The sequence below is a fragment of the Onychomys torridus genome, chromosome 21, assembly GCF_903995425.1.
Source record: "Onychomys torridus chromosome 21, mOncTor1.1, whole genome shotgun sequence".
Classification (NCBI taxonomy): domain Eukaryota; kingdom Metazoa; phylum Chordata; class Mammalia; order Rodentia; family Cricetidae; genus Onychomys; species Onychomys torridus.
The window spans coordinates 35,568,487-35,595,371 of NC_050463.1; the positions used below are offsets into that span (position 1 = coordinate 35,568,487).

The following is a 26,885-nucleotide window of genomic DNA, read 5'->3' on the forward strand; positions in this document are numbered from 1 at the left end:
ATCTGTGTCTTATAATCGATATCATATTGCCTCTGTAGCATAAGGTAGTGTGTAATCTGTGTCTTGCCATAGTAGTTCACATTCTGTAGCTGTGCTTGTGTTCATGATTGTGAGCATTTCCCCAGAATAAATTTCAAGTGGTAGACATAGGATCAGAAGGTATGGACACTTCTTACTGCCCCTGTAAACATACTTACTACCAGATCACCTTACAGGAAAATTCATTAGTGTGAGTGTGTAAATGAAACCATCTTACCTCCCCACATTCTTGAAAGCTTTGCCTTTAAAAACTACACTAACCCGTCAAAACTACTTTAACTTTTCTTCCTCTAAGTGTTCATATCAGGTCGTTCTTTCTCCTTTTACCTTGAAAAACGCTCATTTCCACTTCATTGCCTTTTCATTAGCATGTTTACTTTGTTCATTTCTTCCTTCCTCTCCTCTCTTCCCTCCCCTCCCTCTCCTTCCTTTTTTTCTGATCTCTTTTGACAGTCTTTTGTAGCCCAGACTGGCCTCAGATTCACTGTGTAGCCAAGGACAATGTTGAACTTCTGATCCACCTCCCTCCACCTCCTTCCTGCTGGGATTGCAGCCATGTGCCTCTCTCCTGGTTCGTGTGGTGTTAGGGTCAAGCCCGAAGCTTTGTGCATGGTGGGAAATCATTCTGCTAGCTGGACCATATCACCAGCTCTCTCGTTTGTTCTAAGAATTCTGTGTATGTTAAGAATAGTGTACTTTCCATATAGTTATCCATTTTTCCAGGTTTGTTTTTTAGCTTTGTTTATGGATTTAAGCAAAATGATAATGATGGTAGTTAATATCTCTATAGCACTTCTCCAGTAAGTATGTGCTGTATATGCTAAGTGCTTTACATTTAATAACTCATTTAATTTTTACAGCTTCCTCTAGGAGCATTAGCTCCTTTGACTTTTTTTTTTTTTTTTTTTGACAAGGTCTCACTGTGTAGCCCTGGCTGTCCTGGAACTCTGTATGGAGACCACGCTAGCCTTGAACTCACAGCATCCACCTGCCTCCCGAGTGCTGGGAAGAGCCTTGACATTGTCTCATTTTAAAGTCTTAGGCTTTCCTGTGTGCCTTTGCCTGTCTCTGTTCTCAGTCCTAAAACTTACAGTAACCTGCTGTCTGGACCTATTGTTTAGCACTCATTCCTCAATTTAGGAGTCATTTCCTCTGAGATTACTCATCTAATAACGTCTGGTTTCTCCAGGCGAAGTGAGCTGCTCACCTTCTGGCCTTTCGTTCCCGTAGCGCTTATGTGCAGGCCTGACTTTGGGTGCTTTCTTCTTTTCCATTCCCTTTTCTTACCCATCTAAGGACTGGGCGGACACACTGACTTGAAATAAAGGTGCTCACGTGATGCTGGTGGGGTCAAGAAGTGCAAGGCTGGGAGATGGCCCAGTTGATAAAGGGCTTGCTCCCTAAGCATGAGGACCCGAGTTTGTCTCCCCAGCACCCACATAAAAAGCTGGGTACCTGCACACACGCGCGCACATCCTTACAAACAGAAAGAAGTGACTCTCCTTCCAGAGTATATGAAGTGGAAACCTGGACAGAGGAGGTTACATTGAAACTGCTCTGAAAGCTAGTGGGGAAGAGGAGAAGTCCAGAGACTACAACAGAGGGAGAAACCCCTGGTGAGGTCCGGTATGTGTGCAGTGAGTTGTTCACCATGGCTTTGAGTAGTACAACCCTGCTTCTGGGAGAGCCAAGGAAGAAAGCCCTGCTTGCCTCCCCTCAGTGTGTGCTTGTGGGTAAGGGTGTAGGTTTCCCTCTTTTGGTTGTGTGGTTATTTTGTTCTGTTCTGTTTACTTTTAGAAAGGGTCTTATTGTGTGGCTCAGGTTGTTTTCAAACTCCTGACTACAAGCCACTCCCCACTCCCCACTTGATTCCTTCCCAGTAGCTGGGATTACAAACATGCATCACTCCAGCCAACCGACCCAGTATACTTTTTTTTTTTTTTAAATAGTGTTCAGGATTCTGAGTCTTCCTTCTAGAATGTCCATCTCTACTCCATAGAACAGGGGTCGATTTATCTTCTTAGACCTTTTACTAATACAGTGAAGAACTCAGAGTCCTGACATTATCTGGCTAAGATTCTGAAACACTCGGGGAAGTGTGGTGAACTGGAAGCCTTTGCCGAAAGCCCCGAGAAAGACCCTGAGCTCTTGCTGTTGGTGTCTTTGTGACAGTCACTGTTTTCCTCCTTCCTCTGTTAGAGCTTTTGCATAGACGGCAGCTCTTTCTCACCAGCCGTGATGATGCTTCTCATTTCTGCTTTACTGTCTTTGATAAGAGATAGTCTACTCTTAATATACTAGTTTAATTTTGAAATATATTGATGGCTGGTCTTGAAAGAGGGCAAGTACTTTATCTATATTAACAATATAGTTTGTGTCATTTAATGTACTTTTCCAAGTCTTTAAACTTCTTAAATTTAACTTCTTCACAGCTTAATTTTTTTGTTGGTTTTGTTTTTGTTTTTTGAGACAGGCCAAGGTCTTGTGGAGACCAGGCTAGCCTCAAATTTGCTACGATCCCCCTGCCCCTGCCTCTCAAATGCTTGGGTTACAGGCATGCACCGCAACACCTGTTCAATTATTTTTTTCTTTATGAAAGTAGTACATGCCAATTGATGAAACTTAGTAAGATAAAAATATATTCCAAGTTTATCTTCCAGTGACAGTCATATTTTAGTGTCTACTTCGACTGCATGAGTGGATGCCTCGAGTGTGTGTGTGTGAGTGAGTGTGTGTGTGTGTGTGTGTGTGTGTGTATGTGTGTGTGTGCGCGCGCGCATGTGCATTACACATTGAAGTTAAGAACATAGATTTTGTTGCTTAGGATCTAGCTTTGTAAATGTAACAGTCTCATTAAACCTGCATTTCCTTTTCCTTAAAAAGTAGAGATTTACCAGGTATGCTGGTGTACTCATTTAATCCAGCACTAGGGAGGCAGAGGCAGGCAGACCTCTGTGAGTTCAAGGCCAGGTTGGTCTGCAAAGCAAGTTCCAGGCTAGCCAGCCAAGGCTAAATAAGAAAACTCTGCCTCAAAAAAAAAAATTAGACATTTTATGTAATATTTATGCACAGATCTGTAAAGGCAAAGAGGTGTATATGCTTAATAACACTTTCTCTTAATAAATATAACAGTCATAGTCAGCCTTATCTTTGGATAGGTTTAGTGAGGGTCTGTTGCTCTGGACTGCTTAGAACGAGGGAGCAGGCTGGGAAACTGCATATTCTCTTTTTGAAATAATTTAAATTTCAATTTTTTAAACATTTATGTGGGGCTTACGAAACTGTTTAGTGAAGTCTCCTTTAAAATATAATTAAACAAATCAAAGCCAACTCCAGAAGTTGATTTATTTTGGGCCAGAATCATGATTGGTGAGTGTATGTGAGCCTGAGACTCTCCTACCGTGATCCTTGAAATGGTGGCATCACTGATACAAGATAACCATGGCAACATGTAAAAACATGTCGTATAGGGTTGGCACCTTCATCATATTTTTAAAATTAATTTTTAGTTGAAATACAAAGTAATGAGCTCCATCATAACGTCTTCGTACACATTGTATACTGTTCGTCTTGTCTCCCCACCGTCCGGCGCCCGCCCTCCGCCCTCTGGCTGATTCCCCGTCTGATTTCTACTGCCTGCACCCCTTCGCCTGCTTTCTGCCTCCTTTAGATGTTTTCTTCCAGGCCCAGCCTTGTGACCCATAAACACACATGGAAATACCCAAACACACATGTATATTAAATACTTTTCCCTGTATGAAAGAAACCTGCAGCATCTGAGTCTGGCTTATTTTACTCAATGTAATATCTGCCTGCATATGAATTTGATTTTGAAAGGCAGCGATAGTTGACTCCATGTTGTACTGTTACCATTGTGATACTAGTTCTGCTTGCTGATGCTCTGTGTCTTTATGAAGAAGGCATTTTTGTTCTTAGTGTTTTTTCCTACAACAGGCATCCAGAAGTGAGATTATTGACATGTCGGTTACAGATGTGTGGATGTTGGTAGGATTGTTTTGTTTTGTTTTTTCAAGACAGGGTTTCTCTATGTGGTTTTGGTGCCTGTTGTGGATCTCAGCTGTAGACCAGGCTGGCCTTGAACTCACAGAGATCCGCCTGGCTCTGCCTCCCGAGTGCTGGGATTGAAGGCATGCGCCACTGCCGCCCAGCTCAAGTAGGATTTTTAATGTATGTTTTCAGGTGCCTTGTGAAAAGGTACATCATTTGTACTCCCAGACGCTTTGCCTGCACCCAATTCTTATGTTTTCTGGCTCGGGTATTAGCCAGGGTAAAAGTTGGGATTTTGGTTTTGTTTGATAACTTTATGAGTAGAAACGCTGCAAAATGTAAATTTTGTTTTCGTGTGTGTGTGTGTATACACAAGTGTTTTTTTTGTTTTTGTTTTTTTGAGACAGGGTTTTTCTGTGTAACCCTGGCTGTCTTGGAACTACTATCTGTAGACCAGGTGGTTGGCCTTGAACCCAGAGATCCACCTGCCTCTGCCTCTGGAGGGCTGAAATTAAAGACATGTGCTACCACACCTGGCTAATTTTCATTTTCTTAATTATTAGTGATTTTTAACATTTATTAATAAGGGTTTTTGTATATTAATTGAAGGCTTAATGTTTTCATTATCTATTTTAATAGCTTCTTATACATTAAAAGTATTAACTGGCTATCTTCTCTGAATTATTTCCCCCATTTGATTACATTTTAATTAAACAAACAAAAACATGCTAGGCAGTGGGACACAGGCTTTTAATTTCAGCACTCGAGGCAGAGGCAGGTGGATCTCTGTGAGTTCCAGGCCAGTTTAGTCTACAGAATGAGTTCCAAGACAGCCAGGGATGTTACACAGAGAGATCCTGTCTGGAAAAAGAAAAACAAAACCAAACCTCCACAACTTTCAAATAGTTTCGTCAATGACTGCTTATTCTTCCCTTTGTGTTTTCTTATAAAGGTTTAAAACTCTGAAAATTAAATTGTTTCAAAGAAGTCACATTTTACTTGAAAGTTGAGCATATTATTCAAGTTTTTCCCTGGATACATTTTATTCAACCCAAGTCAGTGGTTTTGTTTAAATATTTACTCTTCACAAGACAATTGAGACTAGGCTCCAGAGTGGCCTGGCCTTGGCCCTCCTTTCTGGCAGAGGATGAGTCACATGCTACTCTTAGGTGTGTCCCCCATTGTGTGGATGAACTGTCTTGTTCAGGGGTGTTGACTGACTCCTTCATAAGTGGTTTCAGGCTTCAGCATGAAGTTGAGTACTCAGTCAGTATTAGTTCATCATTTTATGCCCTCTTGACTTCCTGTTACTTTGTTAGTAACATTTGTTAGTAACATTAGAAGCTCTAGGGATCAATATGCTTTGAGTCTTTGGGGTCAAAAACATACTCTATTTCTCTAATACTTTGCATAACTAATTTGCTTCAATGAAATAAAGATGATGAATAACTATTTGAAATAATGTATTAGTAATTATAATATCTATTACATATGAACATTCAACGTGCCAAATGTTTTACAGGTATGATATATTAGCCTTAAAGTAACCCTGCAGTTTGGTCCAGCTACACACATGGATTAAGAAATTCTATGTGTGTTGTGGATAAGACCACAAACCCACAGAGTGCATGTACTGGAATTCACCTCGAGTTAGGTGATCTATTTTCAAATTAACTGTAGCCTGCTTGTCCTCTGTGCAATTGAAAGTATGCTAATCTCTTGGGAGTTTGTGCTTAAAGACTAATTCAGTGTGTACCTTACGGCTGACAGCTGGATATTAGGTATATGAAACTGAAGAGACACTCACAGGGGTTGACAGTCCTGTAGAGGTGGCAAGTTTGAAAACACAAGTTAGAATACTAGACATTATGTACAAGAAGAAATGGAAGTGAAAGGAAGCTTTCATAAGTAGAAATGTCACCAAGAAGGTAGGTAGTTCTGCAGGCACCTAGGAGAAAAGCAGAGGGGTGGGGTAGATAGTTCAACCCTGGTTTGTAAATAAAGACTAGACTGTAGAATGAATCTTAAAATTTCTTGTTAATAAAATCAAACCTGAAGCCAGTTATTGGGGTGGACGTTGGAGGATCAGAGACGCAGAACAAGCCACAGCGACCTCACCTCGCCAGTTCCTCAGCTGATCCTGTTTCCTCAGACTGGAAGCCTCTGAGTCCTCATCCACATGGATCTCAGCTGAACTGTGCTGCTCCAAAGCCTAAATCCTTAACCAGCCAAATGCTCTAGTTTCTGGTCTTCACGCCTTATGTATCTTTCTGCTTTCTGCCGTCACTCCCTGGGATCAAAGGCTGGATTTCTGGGATCAAAGGCCCGCGTGGGTCCTGATGGGTGATGAACCTAATACGCAGTTCATCTTAGTATTCTCAGGGCTATTGTTCTTCTATTCCCAGTCTTTGACATTTGTGTATTACTACTTACTAAGAATCTAACTTATCAAGAATTATTGAAATTTAAGGCTGGAGAGGTGGCTTAGTGGTTAAGAGCACTGGCTGTTCTTCTAGAGGACCTGAGTTCAATTCCCAGCACCCACATGATGGCTCACAACCATCTGTAATGAGATCTGGTAATCTGGCATGCAAACATACATGCAGACAGAACACTGTACACATGTTGCAGGGGACAGTATAGTTGATATCCATATCTGTGAGTCTGGAGGACTTCAAGGAGGTGGTTTGGATCCTCTCCTTTCCTACCAGTTCTCCTCTATGTACTCAACCATTAAAAAATCTATTTTATTACTAATGTGTACGCGCATGTATGTGTGTACATGTGTATGTATAATGTATGTGTGTGTGGGTACATGTGTGCCAGGGCACACTTACCAAAGTCAGATGACAACTTTAGGGAGTTGGTTCTCTCCTGTGATGGATTCTGAGTATCGAGCGCATGGGTCTTCTGGTGTACACGGCAGGTGCATCACCTACTAAGCCGTCTCTCTCCAGTCTGACATGTTCAAGCTGACATTGCTTCCCTGCTTCTTGGTTGGTTGATTTCTTTGTTGCCGTTGTTACTATTCATTTGTTTCTATGTGAGCCATATATTTTATTTACCAAATCAACTTGTTTGGCAAATATTTAAAGGTATTGTCTTTGGAAGATTTGGTTTAAGAACTAGGCATACCCAACTAAATAAAAATGACCTCTGCCCAAGGCATGTGGCACAGGCAAACAAGAGTAATGTGGAATTGAAGTGCATGTGATACATGAGATTAATATAATGAACACGTGTTACAGACATATGTAGGGGATGGTGATTAACTGCCAGAGAGGAGAGAGTTCTTTTAAAAAGGTGTCACTGAAGCCAACAGGATGCCTGTGACAGAGGCAGAGAAGAAAGCATCCTTGTTTCCAGATAGGTTGATGTCCACATCCATGGGGGAAGTGATAGGTGTAGTAGATTGGAGTGAGGTTCTGAAGAGCACCATTTTTCATCCACGACCTTCGAGTCTAACCTGTAATTCCTGGGAGAGTGTAAGCAGGAGCGGAGCACCAGTGAGGTTAGGGGGAACCAAAACTAGTAGTTTCTATGTAAGAGCATTTCAGAGTGGAAAACTATTCTAGAAGGTTCTCAATGCACATAATGACTTGCTTACTGACTCAGTCTCAAGTGATGATCCTGGATGTCTATAAATTGTTAAAGTTCCAAGTGATCTGGTGGCCAGACTGGGGCATGATTTTACAAACAATCCTCTGGACTGGAGGTGTCTAGGTCCATTTTTGCTCACTAACTTGTGGGCTTCTACAACTCCTTTAGTCTATCTTGAAAATGGTGGGCTTTGGACTAAATGGCTGTAATTTTTCCTTTCTATAATTGTGTGCTTCTAAACAAACCAACCCCCAATCTTTACTGAGCCACTTTTAATTTTAAGTGGCTATAATCTTTTCCTGCGTCTTAACGATCCATTACAGAAGCGTCTCCAACTCTGGGTCTAGCAGGCTCACTTTTCTCTCGCATCCAATCCCAAAATTACATTTGGTGACTTCTCCAGATTACATTTGGATTGAATTCAGTCAAACAAGTCTTCGCCTCATACCTGCTATCCATCAGGTAGGGTTCTTCAAAGGTGTCTTGCCAGTTCTCCACAGTGTTTAGCAGTTCAGGTCACAACTGCAGACTGCTCGTCGGTACTTTATCCTCTCTACACAGTAGAGCAGGGTGCTTGTTGGACACTCAGGAAGAGTATAGCCGAGGAGAAGCTGGTTAGTTCCCCTTCTCTTCAGAGGTTTATGCCAAGAGGCCAGAAACAGCACTCCTCATTTATTTGATGTAGTCTTCGGTGTTGCGGCAGCCCGGGCAGACTTTTCTTCTCCCCTAGAATGTGTCAACGTTAAGTTCGCCTGCTGCTTGGAAGAACATGTGACTCTTCATCGTTATTATATTCATTTAAGAGAGAAAATGTGCCATATAGACTACAGGGAGCCTCATGGGCTCCAAGATAGGCTTGGAATCTCCAGTGTTTCTTGACACCGAATTTGGGCAAGTGATTTAATCTCTCCATTCCTTCGTCTGTGAAATGAGTAAGACAGCTGCCTGGTAAGGATTTGCAGGGATGTATTATAGGGTACCCAGAACCCGGCATTTGATGCTCTGTGTGCAGAACCGGAATATTGGGTTCTTAATGAATATTTATTGAACATGACACATGGTAGGCTGCTAATAGAGGTGTATTAAATTAATAGAATTCATTAAGCAAATGTTTATTTAGCAATTATTTAAAAAATGTAAAACAGACTTATGTGATCTGTCATATTTTTCAAAATTTCAATTATATTTTTTTCTTGTGAAGCACTGGGGATTGAACCCAAGACCTTGTGTGTGCTGGGCAAGTGCCCTATCTCTGAGCTCCATCTCCAGCCCCAATTATTCTCTCCACATCTGCTAGTAAACTAGAAAAATTGTTAAGCATGGTACAATTAATGATTCTAAAATGGGACAGAAAATTATAATGTAACTAAAGCAGATGCAGTGGCATGTTTTAAAAGCTTGCTGATTCCCCCAAATTCTATTACCATAATCAGATGCTACCAGAGTCGACCAAATGCTCTATATGTATCAGTGCTGCAGTATGAGGCTCACATGCATGAATGGGCAGGTAAATTCTGCATACAGGGTGGAAAAGATTCTATAGCACAGGAGGCTTGCCCTCGCTGTCCATTGTATTATTTGCTTATTCTCTAATTTTATTTCAGGATTGTAACTGATAATTGAGTATCAATCACATGGCATTTTGTTATCTTCATGGAGTACATGATACCCAGCCAAAGGTTCTAGACAGATGGTTTGTAAGTTTAGACCTTAACTGATTAAAGGCTTTCTGTCTGTGGGATTCTCTTCCCTGCTGGTCTGTTATCTAGTCATCATTGACGCTGTGTTTGCTGCTTTAGATGGTTCCATAGCATGGTATATATAATGTTTTGGACAAGCTTTCTCCCTGTGTAGAACTTGTCTGTTACAGGAAAGGAGTAAGACAGAAGCAGTTGATGTGCACGGCGAAGCAGATAGTAACTTTCTGGCATGCGCCTTACTTTCTCTTACATTGCTTATGATCATGCTGTATTTATTTGTAGACTTGTCCTGTGTTTAAGGGGGTTGTAGTTGTAGTCATGGGTAGTTGAGACTTCCTCGGGTGCTAACCTTTTAAGCTGGTGAGGCCACCGTTTTCCCAGCCTCACAGACTAATTCCGGGAGGTGTCTCTTTGATTCCTTTATTACATAGTCACTCGTTTCCAGAGAAGTGGTGAGTTCTGCTTATTCTGAACTGTTTCTCTGGCCCCTCTCATCTCTTCCCACTGCCGCTGTCAGAGCTCGGGGCCAGGCTTTGTTCTCAGCTTGCCCTGGTCCAACTCCTTGTTTCTGACTTTTCTTCATAATCGTAAATGGAGTGTCTGTTCCTCTCTGTAAAACCCTTTAAAACACCCATCTGCTACAGTTAAATTCAAGAGTTTAACCTTCTAATTAGAACTAATTCTTGCTCCTCCTGTAAGGCTCTCCACAGGGCCTTCCGCAGGAATCCAGTCACCCATCAGAGTTTGGCATTAATTTTCTGTCAACAACTCCAGTACTTGGAGTTTATCTTGTAAGAAAGGAATGAAGAAAATATCCAGAAGGAGTAAAAACGTGGGAGGTGGTCATCACTCCACTGCTAGACAGCTCATTGTCTCCCACGGAAGAACGTGTATTTGACGGGAGGTAGGATTACAGAGGAAAGCCGCCCAGGCCATCGGAAGCCTTTGTGGAGCTTTACCGTCCCTGTGGCTCAGTTCTGCCTTTTCTTGGTTGTGGAGATGGACACTTTTTGCCGTAACCATTCTATCACCGCACCTTTGCTCACCACAGCATGCAATAGATGAATTCCTTTGCTCTAATCACCGCACCTTTGCTCACCACAGCATGCAATAGATGAATTCCTTTGCTCTGTAGGAGGAAAAGCAGGTGTCAGCTCTCTGGTCAGTAAATTAACTGGATTTATGTACCAGGATTTTTGTTGTTGTTGTTTTGTTTTGTTTTTTTGTTACTACGAATCACTAAATAAATATGAAGTGTAACCATATTTATCTAAGTCATTAGAGGACTGGATCATTGGTAGCATAGGGTGCTAGTATACTGAATTCACTAATATAATGGTACCTTGTAACAGTACCGTTTGACAGACAGTTTTCCTTGTGTTAGCTTCATGTGAACCTTTCCTGACTGCATCGTTTAAAATCACCTACCCAAGTATTTTCCTAGTGTTCCTAAAACTATTAATATTTAAATTATTTGATTAGATAGATGAGGTACTGAGTAGTCTCTTTAATTGTCCCTAACTAGTCCTGTCTTCAAGATTCTTGGAACAAATTTTGAATTTTGTGTTTATTTACACTTAAATAATGAATGGGTGTGTGTGTCAAAATGATACTTCACATTCTCTGGATGTTTACAAAATAGCAGTCATTTACGGAATACATACTATATGTCAGACGTGTATTGGATTATGTAATATTTTAAAAGATGCTGATCTGAAATATTTTTGTAGACAAGGAATCTAAGACTTGAAAAAAAGTTAAGTAACTTTTCTGTGGTCACAGTTAGGAATAGAGCCAAGCAGATATGAACCTAGAACTGTTAACTGCAAAAACCCTCTTACCAATTCACTTGTTTAAATAAACATTAATGTATTTTAATAATTATACCTTTTGATACTTTTTCTTTCTTTCTTTCTTTTTGATTTTTTGAGATAGGGTTTCTCTGTGTAGCCCTGGCTGTCCTAGAACTCCCTCTGTAGACCAGGTTGGCCTTGAACTCACAGAGATCTGCCTGTCTCTACCTCCGAAGTACACTACTACCATCCAGCTTGATAATTACTTTAAACTCTGTGCCTTTATGTGTGTCTGCACTTGCTAGCTCTTCCACTCTTTCTAGACTATTTTTTAGACCTGTAGAGCTTAATTAAAAAGCAGTACTACATTTATTTTGGATATATTTCTTGCTAGGGATTAAAAAGAATTAGGGATTTCTATGTTTTTTTCCCTTTCTTCCTTTTCCTTTCTTTCTTTTCATTCCTTCCTTCCCTCCTTCCTTCCTTCCTTCTTCCTTCCTTTCTTTCTTTTTTCTTTTTAAGACAAGGTTCCTGAGCTTCTGTACTAGAACTAGCTCTGTAGACCAAGCTGACCCCAAACTCACAGAGATCCACCTACCTGACCTCCATGTTATTCTTATATACTTAAGTATATAACTAGATACTTATATATTTATGAACTTGATTTCCTTAAGTCAATTCTTGCCTAATCATAGCAGCTCTTTCTCTCTCCTGAATTTATTTCTACAGAAATACTGATCAGCACCCAGGGTTTCTGTCTTCTGTATATGCTATTACATACACTGTTTCTTTTAAACAGTCATGTACTGAAGACAGCACTATTGCCAACAGAATCCGCTCCCCATCCCCAACTGTGAATTCTGCCTGCTCAGCAGCAGCAGGAGCCCTGTGTTGTTTTTTTGTTGGGTGTGTGCTAAAGGGGACAGACAGTCCCACAGCTTAGCACTAAGCTGTGATCTGTCCTTGTTGTATTAATGGCACCATGTTTTCATTTTGCAGATGGCTGAGAGCTACAAGAAAAATTCAGGACCATGATGGCTCAGTTTCCCACAGCTATGAACGGTAAGTATCTTTGTGCCAATGACAGGATGAGAGGATGTGGTGGTGAGCCTGTTGTTGGAAATGTTTATGTAGATAATTTTCCCTGACTTTTGAAATGTAAAACTTGAAGTATTCTGGCTGAACTATTGAGCTTTTCAGAGCAATACATGTATCTTCTTAGTATTTTGCATTAAGTTCCACATTTCTATTGAAGTATTTTTGATAGTATCTGGAATATGTGCTTCCTATTGAACAGTGGAGAATAACCTAAAGAGATACTCTGCTTAATGCATGAAAGCAGAGTGTCCTTAGGTGAACAGTAAGGGTGTTTGTAGTTGTACAGATGATTGCAAACAGATCAGGCCAACAAGATTCGTTTAGTAATGCAAATGTAAGATTAAGTTTTCCTTTATAAATATTTATATTACTTCATGTTTGTATTACCTAATTATGCTGGGACCCACATGGTGGAGAAGTGACTTCTACAAACTGTCTTCTGACTTCCCCACACTGCCTACTTTGTGCCCCTTCCAACAGTCAGTCAGTCAGTCAATGTAAGATTAAAATGAATGTTGTTCCCATTGTGGAAGTGGTATAGGATTATAGGGATTGATGCCACAGACACTTTTTAAATTAAATAATAATGATTTTTCCATAATGAGTAATATATAAGTTTCAGACAGCAGTGTTCTTCCAGGTTTGAGGATTTTTGTGTGTCATATGGAAAAATCTTCACTGGACTCACTTTACTTATAGGCTTCAACAGCCTGTTAATAAGGTTAATAAATCAATTAAACATATAAGTAGTATTATCTCAGTCTTTGTTCATTCCATAAATATTTACTATATTGCTCATTGCATTAGAAATAAAAGTGATTGGTAACAAACAAAATATTCAGTGACAAAAATGCCCATGTGAATAAGATTCAAATTATTAATTAGGAAGTGGTATGTAGGAATAAAGATAGTCATCCTTAAAAAATTTTATTTATTTATTTATTTATTCATTCATTCATTTATTTATTCATTTATTCATTTATTTGGTTTTTCGAGACAGGGTTTCTCTGTGTAGTTTTGGAGCCTGTCCTGGAACTTACTCTGTAGACCAGGCTGGCCTCATACTAACAGAGACCCACATGGCTCTGTCTCCCGAGTGCTGGGATTAAAGGTGTGTGCCACCACTGCCCGGCGATAGTCATTTAAAAACAAAAACAAAAACCTTCTGAGAAATTGATAGGAGAGAGACTCTGTTATCTTTTACTTAGCCTATTAAAAATAGTTGAGTAACTTACATATATCTAACTTAAGTCCAATTCAGCATTTAAGATGTTATTGAAAACTGCATCCAGGTGTAACCCCAAACTTCAAAAGCAGTGTCGGCACCTCAAGTAACTCATTAGTCAACTTCAATCTTTTGATGCCGGAGACTGTTGGGACTTCCCTGTAAAATACGCCTGGACCCAGTTGCTTGTGTTACTGCTGTGACATTTTCATCTAATTTGGCCAGGAATATCTTTTATCCCTCTAAGGCTAACTGCAGACTTCATAGGCTGCTTTGGCTCTCAGAGTGCTGTTGTCTAACACAGTAGCCACATCTGTCTCAGTTTCAATGTAAACTCATAAAAATCAAGTGGACCACGCTGCTGCATTTCATGTGCTTAAAACCGCATGTAGCTGAGGCTGCCATATTGGACAGTGCAGGTGAAGACGGTTTACATCCTGTCACACAGTTCTGTTAAACAAGATGGTTTGGTTTTTACTCAGTCTTTGGTACTTCACTTCCTTTTTTTCTTTTCTTTGTTAACGGGATTAGAAAGGCTGTCAGAGCCCCCGTTTTTGCAACTGCAGCTCTGCTAATCTTTTGCACTGCAGACCATCCTTCCCAAAGCCATCTTAATCACAGTGCTGTGCATTCCGCTTTTCAAAAATGGAATCAATTTGCAGATTGAGAGAACATGATAGATGGGTTCTCCAGTGCTAGGCAAGAGGTGACTTCAGATCTGTGTTGCTACTGGTTGATATTACAGGGCGACAGCTTGTTTCAGCCTCAGAATTACGGGGTGCTGAAGATGGACTGAGGGAGAAGTTATAAAGCCCATCATAATGGCTTTATCCATAATCCAGAAAGGAGAGGACGGGTACAGAATAAAAACCTCCAGTGGCTCTAGGAATACCCTATTTTCTTGGAGCTTTATTGCCTTTTGAATATTTTAGGGCTCAGTAATCTTTCAACTGTATGGTTAGAAAATTGCTGAGCTAGATGTTGGGTCTGTACAGTCTGAGGTGGCATTGCACTGTACTTGTAAAACCCAGGTTTTTGTTATTCAAGTTCCCATAATTTAGGCTTCAGCTCTGTTTAGAACAGCAGAACAATTGTATTTTAGAGATTTAAATTAGAGATGAAATTTAAATGATGTATACTAGGTCAGTATACTTCATTTATTTTAAATGTTATTTGTTTAAATTTCCTTTAAATATTATTTTAAATGGAGACAAATATCAGTGCAGACTATTTCTAGAATTGAGTTTTTATTTATTGTTTCTAAATATAGCATGTTTGAATTACTTCCATTTAGAATTGTAGTATTGACGTACTCCATAGAACAAGCTGTGTTCTTTATGTATGCTTGTACATTTGTATATATGTATGTGTATCTACACATGTAAAGTCAGATGATATTCCTGACTAGCATATCGTTGTTCTCCATCTTTGAGAACTCTGCCTTCTTCACTGGTTTTATGAATGTGCTTGACAGAGCTGGTAGCAAGAAGAGAGTAAACGACAGAAATCATTCTGAAAATCCACCTTGAGTAGTGATGAGTTGGGGAATGGGTGGAATTTTGATGGATTCCTAACATGATTATCAGGCAGTGTAAGAGGGCATTAGCTGTTAAAGGAAATAGTGGACATCAGCCACACCTTGTTATTCTGTCTTTCCATAAAGCTTGCAAAAATAAACTAAAATTGGGAGGTTTTCTTCCCTCCAGGTATAGAATACCAAATAGTTAAGATTCTGTTAGTGCTATATTCCAAGTAAGAAAACTAGAGTTGTATCAATTATTTAAAAATTGGCTTTGAATCACATGCATTACTGAATTTTTTTCATTTTTGAGGTTATCTCATTTCTAGAAAATTCTTGGTACATTAATATTTTAAATTTTAAAGTGATCCCTTATTTTGAAAGTTATTTGAGCATGATTTAGAAGTCATTCCATGTCTAAACTAAATTATTGAACATTTAATTTCTGCAGATAATGTTAATTATAATAACAATGATTGTTGTTTGTGATTTTCTTGGTGGTGGGGTCTTAAATATTAAGAAAGCTGGGAACACCTTTAAAAGGGGTTCGTGTATTTGTCTTTGTTATTGTTTATTGAATACGTTTATTGAATGAGTGCACATGAGGGATCGTGGTTGCTGCTTGGAGTCATGAGGAATTAAGCAACAAATATTAACAGGCTGGGTGAGTTTCCTACTATGAAGACAAGCATCCAGGAGAAGTTGAAAAAGAGCACCAAAGCCAGGCATGGTGGCACATGCCTTTAATCCCAGGCAGAGACATGTGGATCTCTTTGAGTCTGAGGCTGCTTCATCTACATAGCAATGGCCAACCAGGGCCACACAGTGAGACCCTTTTGCCCATTTTTATTTTTTAATTTGTTTTTTTAGGTTAGCATACAAAGCAGTGAGCTTTTTAATGGAATTTCCATGTGTATGTTCTTACACTTTGTTCTGTCATTCTTCGGTCATTATTTTATCATAGGTATACTGCATATTCCATATGGTCCCTGGAGAAACCTTTGGGTTAGGTTCCTAGGCTTCAGAGGTGGCAGTTGCAGTACAGAGAGCATGGGCTTTTGTCATGTGTGCTGGGAGGTCATAGAGTTCAGGGAGTTCAGGTTGCCCCAGTTCTAGCCTCAGTTCCCGTTTTCTCCATCTCATGCTGGGGACCAAACCCATCGTCTTGTGTTTGCTCGCCACGTGCTCTACCGTTCAGCTAATCCTCAACTGCCCAAGTTCTAATCTCAGCTCTGCTACTTACTGTATCATCCTAAGCTAGTTACTTTCCACCATTGCTTTTAGTCTCCTTATCCATAACAGTACCCTGACGTAGAGTAGAGCGCTGGTGGAGGTCATGGCAATTGCATGCAAATGCCTGACATCGGGGCTCACAGCTGCTTTCGTCCTTTGAACCAGCATTTCTCCAAAGTCACACGCTCCACAGTGAATACATTCTGTAATATGCACTTGTCTCCCCATTACAGGAATCTGATGTTCATTTTAATGGAATTTCACATGTGTGTCACTATATTTTATTCTGAGTCATTCCTCCCCACACACTGGCCGCCTCCGTGTTCCTGGTTTATTTTGCTAATCTTAGGTCAAAGATGATGTTCAGTGTTATTTTATTGTAGGTATATTGCATATTGCACGGATAGTATGCTTAATCTCTGAGAAATAAGCTGATAAGACAAGGAAATTTACTACACACGTGATGTTTGCTTCAGAAGTGTGTAGGCTTAGCTGCTTTAGATCCTTAGTTCTTCTTCAGGTTTATTTTTAACTCTACCTCTTAAGACTTCTTCTTTTTTTTTTTTTTAATTTTTTAAATTCAGTCATTTGGGACTTAGCAAAATGTGTTGAATCAATTTTAGCATTTAAAATTAGAGTAGACCTTTAGTTTTCTTGGGAATTGCCTTTCTAACACAGATTTTATACCATGTGGATAGCAGATATATATGAGTTTATATGTCTAAATGCATGTGGTTCCTTGTTGACAGATGTTGAGTAAGCTGAAAGAGTGGCCAGAAGTGATGTTGAGGTAATTATTAGCCAAGGTGAATGTATAAAACTTCCCAAAGACTCCTTCAGAAGGCTGCTAATGATTATATGTGAAGAGTAGATAGCAAAAGGGTTTGTGAGTGTTACATTTCCTCTAGTCCTCATCTATGTAGTAAGCACGCACACACACACACACACACACACACTTGCTCACTCTTTTATTGATTTAGACATTTATTCAGGAAGCATTTTTGAGTGTTAAGCATCTTTATTGGTACTCAGCTGGTTCTTGGAAAAGAAAGGTAAATGCCCAAACCTCCTACTGCCAGGCCTTAGGTCTGCTAGAGCAGATGGACCCCAGACAGCTACCACAGCTTCCTGAGTGCTCTGCAGAAGCATAAGGTGTATCTGGAGCATCTGGCAGAGGAAACAATTACTGTCATCTAGTGATGCCAGCGTCCTCAAGGAAGTGGCGTTTGCCCTGACCTTGAAAGAGTCTGAAATAGAGGGTTAGGGAGATGGCTTGGTGGTAGACAGCTTCCTAGTACAGAGAGGCCTTAGGTTCAGTCCCCTGAAGGAAAAAGAAAATGACTCTTTGCAGTTAATTCAACTAGTTATTTCAAGCCACTTTCTGTACTCAGATGTATGGTAACTTAGCTAGTAGCGTCTTTGGTGTACTTGGAGCATCTTGGATGTCCCAGCTTCTCAAACCACATCCTTTTTGTATGAGCAAAGTGCTCTCATACCACCTCAGCACATGGCGAGATGCTTAGCCTTTCCTGCACCTCACTTCTGATGCTTCTGACTCAGTCCTTCACAGCTGTTGTCAGCCTTCTGCTCAGGGTCCTTCACAGATAGCACAGAACATGGTGGGGCTTACTTTCTAGGTATGAATTCTTTGAGAAGGAGAATAATAGTCTAAAATTTTTTTCTTTTTGGTTTTTTTGAGACACGGTTTCTCTGTAACCCTGACTGTCCTGGAACTCACTCTGTAGACCAACCAGGCTGGCCTCAAACTCGGAGATCCGCCTGCCTCTGCCTCCCAAGTGCTGAGATTAAAGGTGTGCACCACCACCACCCGGCTTTTCTCTTTTTATAGCCTATATTTGCCTCATTCTTGTGGGTGGTATACAGTTAATAGATGTTAACTGAGTGAATGACTGAAAAGCCTTAGGGTTGCTGTATATAGTTGATAAGAAATTCCATTAAAATCAACTTCAGACATGAACTATCTTCATCAAATGGATACTTAAGATTCATATTTACATGTTAGAATTTTGCATTCTTATGAATATACTGTTTTTGAGCAGGCTCATGTAAATGCTATAATGTCTTGGCCTTTCATTATGTATTAGGAGGGCCGAATATGTGGGCGATTACCTCTGAAGAACGCACTAAGCATGACAAACAGTTTGATAACCTCAAGCCTTCAGGAGGTTACATAACAGGTTTGTGTTTATCCTTTGTTATTTATTGTAAATTATGTTTCTGTTCATATATCTTATAGCTACCAATTTTATGTTAAGTAATCAAATATATATCTATCAAAATATTTTTCCTGAAACTATCTTAATTTATTTGATTCAATTTGGCATATGAGAGTTCTTTTCTTGAATTCTAAATGATGGTCAGGAATCTGTTTTATTACATATTAATACTATTTCAAGAAGTTTTTGATTTCTGTAGTGTGAATCCTAATTGGTCTTAATAATAAAAACCCAGAGCCAGATATCAGGGTAAATACTGAAGATCAGAGAGACAAAGGAGCAAGCCACAGCTACTTCTCATCCCACCAACTCCTCAGCCCGAAAGGGGTGAGCTGTCTCCTCCTACCTGATGTTCCTGTCTCCACCTTCCTAGTGCTGGGATTAAAGGCATGAGATCCTAAATACTGGGATTAAAGGTGTGTGCCACCACTACCTGGCTTCTATGGTTACTAGTGGCTAGCTCTACACTCTGATCTCCAGACAAGCTTTACTTATTAGAGCACAAACAAAATACCTTATTTTTTGTCTAAAATTTAAAAAAAGGTTATAACTAATATAAGAAAATCTATATACAATAAGTACAATAACTATATACAATATATACAGATAATAAATACATTAACAATGTCTAGTCCATTAACAATAGACAAATTCAGAGAAAATACTCCATATCTATCCTATCTTGACGAGTCCAAAAGGTTGTACCTAATTCACTTTCTATTCTAACTTGCATTGCCAAAATTAATCTTTTAATGTCTCTCAACCTTGTACACTTGACACTTCTTTAGTGAATTTCGACACTTCTTTAGTGAATTTCTTTTCTGAATCTTGTAACAAGGAAAACTATAAATATCTAGTCTTCAACTCCACCAGAGACCCAAGAAGGAAATAATATTACCTGAGTGAGCAGGAAGTCCAAGCATGCGATTTCCAAAAAATGTGAGAAATGATAGGAACAACTGGCTGCCTGGACAGTCACTTAAGGTTCCTCTGTAACATTGGGGCATCCATCTTCAGTCTACATGCTTAGCATATCTGACAGACTCATCTGTGAAGCAGGCTAAGACCTTTTCTGAAGGGCTGTCCTACCTTGTCTTGGCAAAGTTTAGCAGTCCTTTCCTTTGTGTCCTGCTTGTCCATTTGTACAGCATACTGTCAGCAGTCGAGGCAAGAGCACTTTCTTGCCCAATGGCTAACTTTTGCCACAAAGAAAGTAAACTCCATGTGGAGTTTCTTGGGTGCCCATCATCTACTCCGAAGTAGATTGGTGCTGCCAGGAGCAGACATGTCTCGTTGTCATTTTTTTTAAAAAGAAAAAAGAACCTATGTTATTAAAACATCTTAAATGTCATATTCTGTAGATCTCTGAAGTGTTTGAAGACCATTTGTCTACCTAAAATATATCTATTTGACCTTGAAAACATACCTAACATGATTACAAGTTTGATTGTAATAGGTGACTAACTACTAACCTGAATTTCCTTGTTATCCTAAATAGTTGGTAATAATAACTTTCAAAGACTAGAAATTTTCAATACATTGTTAATGAGTTGCATAGGTACAATACTTTGAACAAGATTAGAAATTTATGTACAGTATGTTCTAACAAATATAATCTAACAAAACAATCTCAACTTTGTATCAATATACAAAGATTGGTATCACTTTATAATATTTAAAACAAATAGTTGTTTTTAAAAGTACATTCAGTAATCTACTCTTTTATCTTATAATATCTATGTCCCCCTCTTTTCAGAGTAGATTCAATAATCTACCCTTTATCCTATCATTTCTACATCCACTTTTTTCTTTTTCTTTTTTTAAAACAATAATCCTGAATCTAACCTCCTTTGTTCAGCATAATTTCCCTCTCCAAGAAGTTGGTGTTGGGAGACTTCTGTACCTCTAGTCCGATTTTGTTGTTCAGTGGTCCTAGCCTCATCTTTCCACCAGGTCCTCCACTGAAATTGAGGACCAGGCTCCAAGACTGCTATAACCTAGTCTCTCCAGTCTTGAGAGAGAATTCTATTACAAGTTGACTACGAGTTTAACATGTTTCACAGAAGGTGAATGCATGCCATGTGAGACTATGGCTTCCTTGAATCTCCTTAAATCTAAGATTTTCACAGGAGTCCATTTTTCTCTTACACAGCCTTAAGAATATCTATCATTTGGCAGTTCCTGTAAGGTTACTGGATAAATTGAGGTTGGCTGTTTGAAAATCTTAGGCAGTTCCTCTGTAACCTTATAATGCAATGCTGACATTGGTTCACTTTTAAATTCCTCTGTTTGGGTCTGAATATATCTATGATCTGCTTTAGTAAGTTTTTCTAAAACTTTTAATTCGGCACTCATATTAACCAACTCTTAAATGATAAAACAAAAATCATCAAACAGGGGTTTGGGGATTTAGCTCAGTGGTAGAGTGCTTGCCTAGCAAGCGCAAGGCCCTGGGTTTGATCCTCAGTCCCCCCCCCCAAAAAAAAGGAAAAATCATCAGATAATATTTATAATTGACATTACATAAATACCTTCTAAAGTAATTATCCTCTCATTTAATTGTTCCATTTTTCAAACCATCCAGTGTATTATCATACAGAGACCTAACTCCCTCCATTATAGTAGTGTTTCCCATTTTTAATGTGGGAAAAACTCTCTCTTGTAACTAATTCCTCCCTTTAAGAATTCCCAGTTGTCTCACTAAATCTGCCAACAATGACGATTCAGATGATGGTGAAGTGTGGGGCTGACTGCTCTGCATAGAACAGTAAAAGCCTGAGCTGATTTCAAGGCAGCTACCTAGTATGGCAGCAGCCTGAGGAGGGGATCCAGGGAAAGCCCACGACCCACTGGGAGAGAAGAAGCGAAAGATCCAGCTATCTGCACGGGAGGAATGTGCAAAAGCAGCCAGCTCCTGTGGTTTTCGGAGCCCAAAACCATCCCCAAAGACAGGAAAACATTGCCAGTGGGGTAGTGACTCTGGCCACGTTCAGCTCTGGCAAGCGGCTTTTTCGTGAATTCATGCTCCAAAAGTTGGATGCCAGATGTAGTACAGATCCTAATTGGTCTTATTAATAAATGCCTGTGCCAGATATTGGGGTAAATGTTGAAAGAGAGAGACAAAGGAGCGAGCCACAGCCACTTCTCACCTCACCAATTCCTCAGCCTGAGAGGGATGAGCTCCTGTCTCCTCCCACCTTGCATTCCTTCCTCAGCCCAGCCATATCACTTCCTGTCTCCACCTCCCGAGTGTGAGCATTAAAGGTGTATGCCTCCACTGCCTGGCTAGCTCTACACAATGATCTCCAGGTGGCTTTGTTTGTTAGACCACAAACAAATTATCACCACAGATTTCTTTATTTTTTTAAATTTATTTTTATTTTATGTTCACTGGTGTTTTGCCTGCTGTATGTCTGTGTGAGGTGTCAGAAGCCCCGGAACAGGGGTGAGCTGCCATGTGGATGCTAGGAATTGAACCTGTGTTCTCTGGAAGAGCAGCCAGTGCTCTTCTGAGCCATCTCTCTCCAGCCCCCTTAATTTACTTCTTCTATCAGATATATTCCCACAGATTTCCCCTTCTCCCCCGGAAATTTAAATATTAGTTGTTGATGATGTTCACCCTTGTTTTGTAGACAGACCACCAGAACAAAAAGGTGATGGGTTTGGGTGTCTTTCCTTCCTTCCCTAGCAATTTGAAACTTTCCATTTCTGTGCCACTGCGTCCTAGTGCTTTATATAACACAGTTGGGACAGCAGTGACATAGTACGAAGCCCACTGCATTTCACCTTGACTGTACCCCTGTGAGGCAGACACTCTGGGTGTCTGTATTCCCGCAGGGTAAAGCCTTGGCTGAGACATGAGGTGGAGTTTGCCTAAGGCAATCAAGATGACTCCAGCTGATAGCTTTTAGTCTGACTTTGGGATCCATCCTTGTGTTCATTATCGTCTGAGGTCATTTGTGTTCCTGCTGTACTGTACCTGCTCTCATTGTACTCTGCTTACATGTTAATGATGTTAATGATGGCCGGTTGCCACTCATGGCTACTAGAAGATCCGAGATTCCTGAGTCAAGCCTTTCCCACTAACAGCACAGGTAGCAGTGTTCTGTTGCTTTCCTTTGGTCCCTGAGCCTGACAAGGATGCTACAGCATGTTGGAAACATACTCTGCATGCTGTGAGTGCTGCAGGAGAACCCTGAGCTCAGAAAAGCCATCATTCTATAGCAAGTTTGTCCATGTTCCAGTGAGAGACACTATTACTTCGTTCTCTAAGACTTTCCATTTACAAACTCCATTCTGAAAACCCAGCAAAGAGGAATTGAATTCTTGTGTTCTTGGTACGTTCAGCAAGCATACATAGAAGGGTGGGGAAGCTCGTGAAGGGATGTTTTCCTAGCACTTCGTACTTTTAATTATAGGACTCTTGTAGGGAGAAAACTCAAAAATGAATAATATACTCTCTTTATTGATTAGTAGAGAGGATGTTAGTGGTGACTTATATTGTACTAAAATGCAAATAACTTCGTATGTACATCTGGACCTCACATATTCTTCAATGATCATCGTGTGCCAGCTATTATTATTCCTAATCTTAGGATAATTGCATTCGCTAATGTATCTCTTGGCTTTGTGCTCATGACTTTCAGGTGATCAAGCGCGCACTTTTTTCCTGCAGTCAGGTCTGCCGGCCCCAGTGTTAGCTGAAATATGGTAAGATGCTTTCTTATAAATGTACGTAAGTTTCTGATGGGCTGTTATTTTTTTAAACAATATGGTGTCAACATCAGATTGTTTTCATTTGTACTCTTATTATTAATTAAGAATATTTCCTTGGCTCTTTGAAAAATAAATTACACTGAATAAATGAGTGAAAGTAATTTGAAGTTTTGTTCCATAGGAAAAATTTTAGTTCCATTAGAATTCAAGAAAGAATGTATGAATTATCATTGAGAAATATTTCTGTACAATTTGGCAAAATCTCAGCTTCCTCTTTTTTTTTCTTTTGTTTTTCGAGACAGGGTTTCTCTGTGTAGCTTTGCGCCTTTGTAGCCCAGGCTGGCCTCGAACTCATGGAGATCCGCCTGGCTCTGCCTCCCGAGTGCTGGGATTAAAGGTGTGTGCCACCACCACCAGTGTAGTTTCATTTCTTTTCATCATCTGTAAACACCAAAGTAGTCATTTCTTTCTTTGCTCCTATTTAAGAATTATTATAGGGATGGGAATATAGCTCAGTGGTAGAGCACCTGCCTAGCAAGCGCAAGGCCCTGGGTTCAATCTTCAGCTTCAAAAAAAAAAAAATTATTCTAGAGGAGCTAGGGAGATGCTTAGTGGCTAAGAGCATTGGCTACTCTTGCAGAGGACCTGAGTTCATTTCCCAGCACCCACGTGGCAGCTCACAACTATTTGTAATTCAACCCTCTTCTGACCTCTGTGGGTACCAGGCACACATGATGTATATATATGCACACATGATGTATGTAGGCAAAACACTCATACATATAAAAAATAATAATTTTTTTAAAATATTCTAGAGTATCTGGGATTGTGTTTTTAAATGTATTTACAATAACTGAGATTTTCTACCTCATCCTTTTTCCTTATGGATTTGTGTGCTTGACAAAATGCTAGTCACAAACATGTTTTCAATTATTTGAACAAGTCAGTAAGTTAAACTTAGAATTTATGTACCTATGTAAAATACACATACTGTGTAGACTTGGTTGCCCTAAAACTCACTCTGTAGATCAGGCTGGCCTCAAACTTGGAACAATCCTTTTACCTCATCTCCATAATCCCTGGGATTTCAGGGCTCTGCTCTCGTTCCTGGCTTAGAATTATAGTGTTCTTGAATGATTATTTTATTTTTTTTGGTTTTTTGAGACAGGGTTTCTTTGTGTAGCTTTGCGCCTTTCCTGGAACTCACCTGGTAGCCCAGGCTGGCCTCAAACTCGCAGAAATCCGCCTGGTTCTGTCTCCCGAGTGTTGGGATTAAAGGCGTGCGCCACCACCGCCCAGCCAAAGATTTATTTATGAGCCACCATGTGGGTGCTGGGAATTGAACTCAGGACCCCTGGAAGAACAGTAGGTGCTCTTAACTTCTGAGCCATCTCTCCACCCCCCTTGAATGGTTACTTTCTGTCTACATTGTTGGAAATCCTCTGTCAACTGTAGATTCTCTATGGTCTGTGAGCATTATGTTAGGTACTATCTCTGGCTAGTTTTTCTCACTATACGGGTTTTCTATTATTCATAAATATGTCTACTTAATTGAGTGATGGTCTCCATGTGAATGTTTTGTCATTGGCTTTATTTTGGAACCTCAACAGTAATTTTTGTTTTCTTATTGCCCTGCACACTGATCTACTCACCTCATTCTCCTTTTAGGGCCTTATCAGATCTGAACAAGGATGGGAAGATGGATCAGCAGGAGTTTTCCATAGCTATGAAACTCATCAAACTAAAGCTTCAAGGCCAGCAGCTGCCTGTAGTTCTCCCTCCTGTTATGAAACAGCCTCCCATGTTCTCTCCTCTCATCTCTGCTCGCTTCGGTGTGTGTTTATTTGTTTATTAGCCTTATTTGGTTGTTAAGCTTTATTCCTTGGGGATCAGGAAAGGATTTATTAACATAAAATGACAATTCTCAGACTTCCAAGTTAAGCTTCATGCCTTTAAGAGAAGAAATCTTAAATGTACTGCCATAGCTAAGTGTCTGTGTCTGGTCTTGCCAGAGTCCTCCGTCACAACTCCTAGCTGTGACATAAATGATCTGCCCCCTTAGTTACAACTGACTCTAAATATTGTTCCTGTTAGGTTCTTCTGTCTCTCCTGGAAGGAGAAAGCAGGATGATAAGTACTAGAGGCCACCAAAGGAAGGTGATAGGGGAGGGGGGGGGCGGTCAAGGAGAAATGGTCAGTGTTACGAAATTACAGTTAGAATAAATTCTGGTGTTATGCTGTATGGTAGGGTGATTGTAGTTAAGAGCTTTGCATTGGGTGTTCCAAAGCAGCTGGGAGAGAAGATTCTGAATGTTTTTAGCACAGAGAAATGATAAATGCTTGAGATGGTAGATGTGCTAAATACCCTGGTTTGGTTATCATATATGTATCCACATATCAGAACACTTCACTGTACTTCAGAAATAGGTACAGTATGTGTCCTTAATATTAAATAAATAAAACAAGATGATTGAATAAATTTAAACTCACTTGAAGGGGTTTAATTTATGTGGTAATTTAAAATCATAGATGAGTAGAATTTCTTTAATTTAAAGGTTAATTAGCCAGCTAAATTGAGGCCAAAAAAAATTGTGGACTTTGTCCTAATTAATTTACACACTCTTCAGAAATTACCAGTTGGTATGCTTTCCATATAATTTTGACTAGCCAATTTCTTATAATTAAATGTGAAAGGCACTCATTTTGAATGGAACATTCAGTAAGGTGTTTCTGTGTTAAGAAATGCATTCCTTTACACCGGATACTAGATTTTAAAACACTTTATTCTTCCACTTTTGTACTCAACTGTAGAGATAAACACCGAATCACCGTGTGGCCATATTTTTATGTTGTATTTAGTGTTCCACAGTTAAGAAAATAAAAGTCATCACTTATTTTGAAGATTGAATTCGTAGATATATAACTTGGAGGAAAAGTGAGATATGTGGCATGTTTGACAATAAAACATGTACATAAACATGTCTACCACAGCACCTACTAATTAGAATCTGTTTTGTTTGAGGACTGAGCATGCATAGTTGTCTAGTAAGTTAGTAGCTTTGGATCTGTTTTCCTTACACAGAAAACCATACAGCAGATAAAACTTTTTATCTTTGACATAGTTTTAGTTGACAAAGATTGCTTAGTCTTAGTGTAACAGAAGAGAACGTGAGTGGTGCCTGGGCTCACTTGACGCTCATGCGTGGTGGATGGTTAACATTCAGAGCAACAGCTCATCTCCTCCTCTTCAGGGTCAGAGCTGCTTCAGGGAGTGTTTGAAGGATCGATTGCCCATGGTGTTTCTACAGACACTGGGGCTGCTTCTTGTGCTGAGACTTGCTGGTGGGCGTGTATGTTATAGTTGACGTGGTACCATTGAGAAATGTGTTCTCTTTTATCTCTAGGGATGGGAAGCATGCCCAATCTGTCCATTCCTCAGCCCTTGCCTCCAGTTGCACCTATAACAACACCCTTGTCTTCTGCAACTTCAGGGACCAGTATTGCTCCCTTAATGATGCCTGCTCCCCTGGTGCCTTCCGTTAGTACATCATCCTTACCCAATGGAACGGCCAGTCTCATTCAGCCTTTATCCATTCCTTACTCTTCCTCAAGTAAGTGTCTAGTGAGCCAGACATGTGAAGGGAGAAACTAAACTGTTACATTTGCTGTTCGGAGATTTCCTTGTTTGTGGATTGCTAGTTCAGGTCTTTTCCTTTC

The 26,885-nt window shown here is 39.9% G+C and overlaps 1 protein-coding gene across 1 annotated transcript in view; it reads left to right on the plus strand.

Moving 5' to 3' along the window:
* Itsn2 (intersectin 2) overlaps positions 1-26,885 on the plus strand; it is a 103,903-nt gene that overhangs the window by 7,354 nt on the left and 69,664 nt on the right. Inside the window, exons 2-6 of the mRNA XM_036170334.1 lie at positions 12,140-12,202; positions 18,321-18,413; positions 23,099-23,162; positions 24,837-25,000; positions 26,573-26,779. Coding sequence (XP_036026227.1) covers positions 12,172-12,202; positions 18,321-18,413; positions 23,099-23,162; positions 24,837-25,000; positions 26,573-26,779 — 559 coding nt within the window. The 5' untranslated portion in view covers positions 12,140-12,171. The remainder of the gene's footprint in view (positions 1-12,139; positions 12,203-18,320; positions 18,414-23,098; positions 23,163-24,836; positions 25,001-26,572; positions 26,780-26,885) is intronic.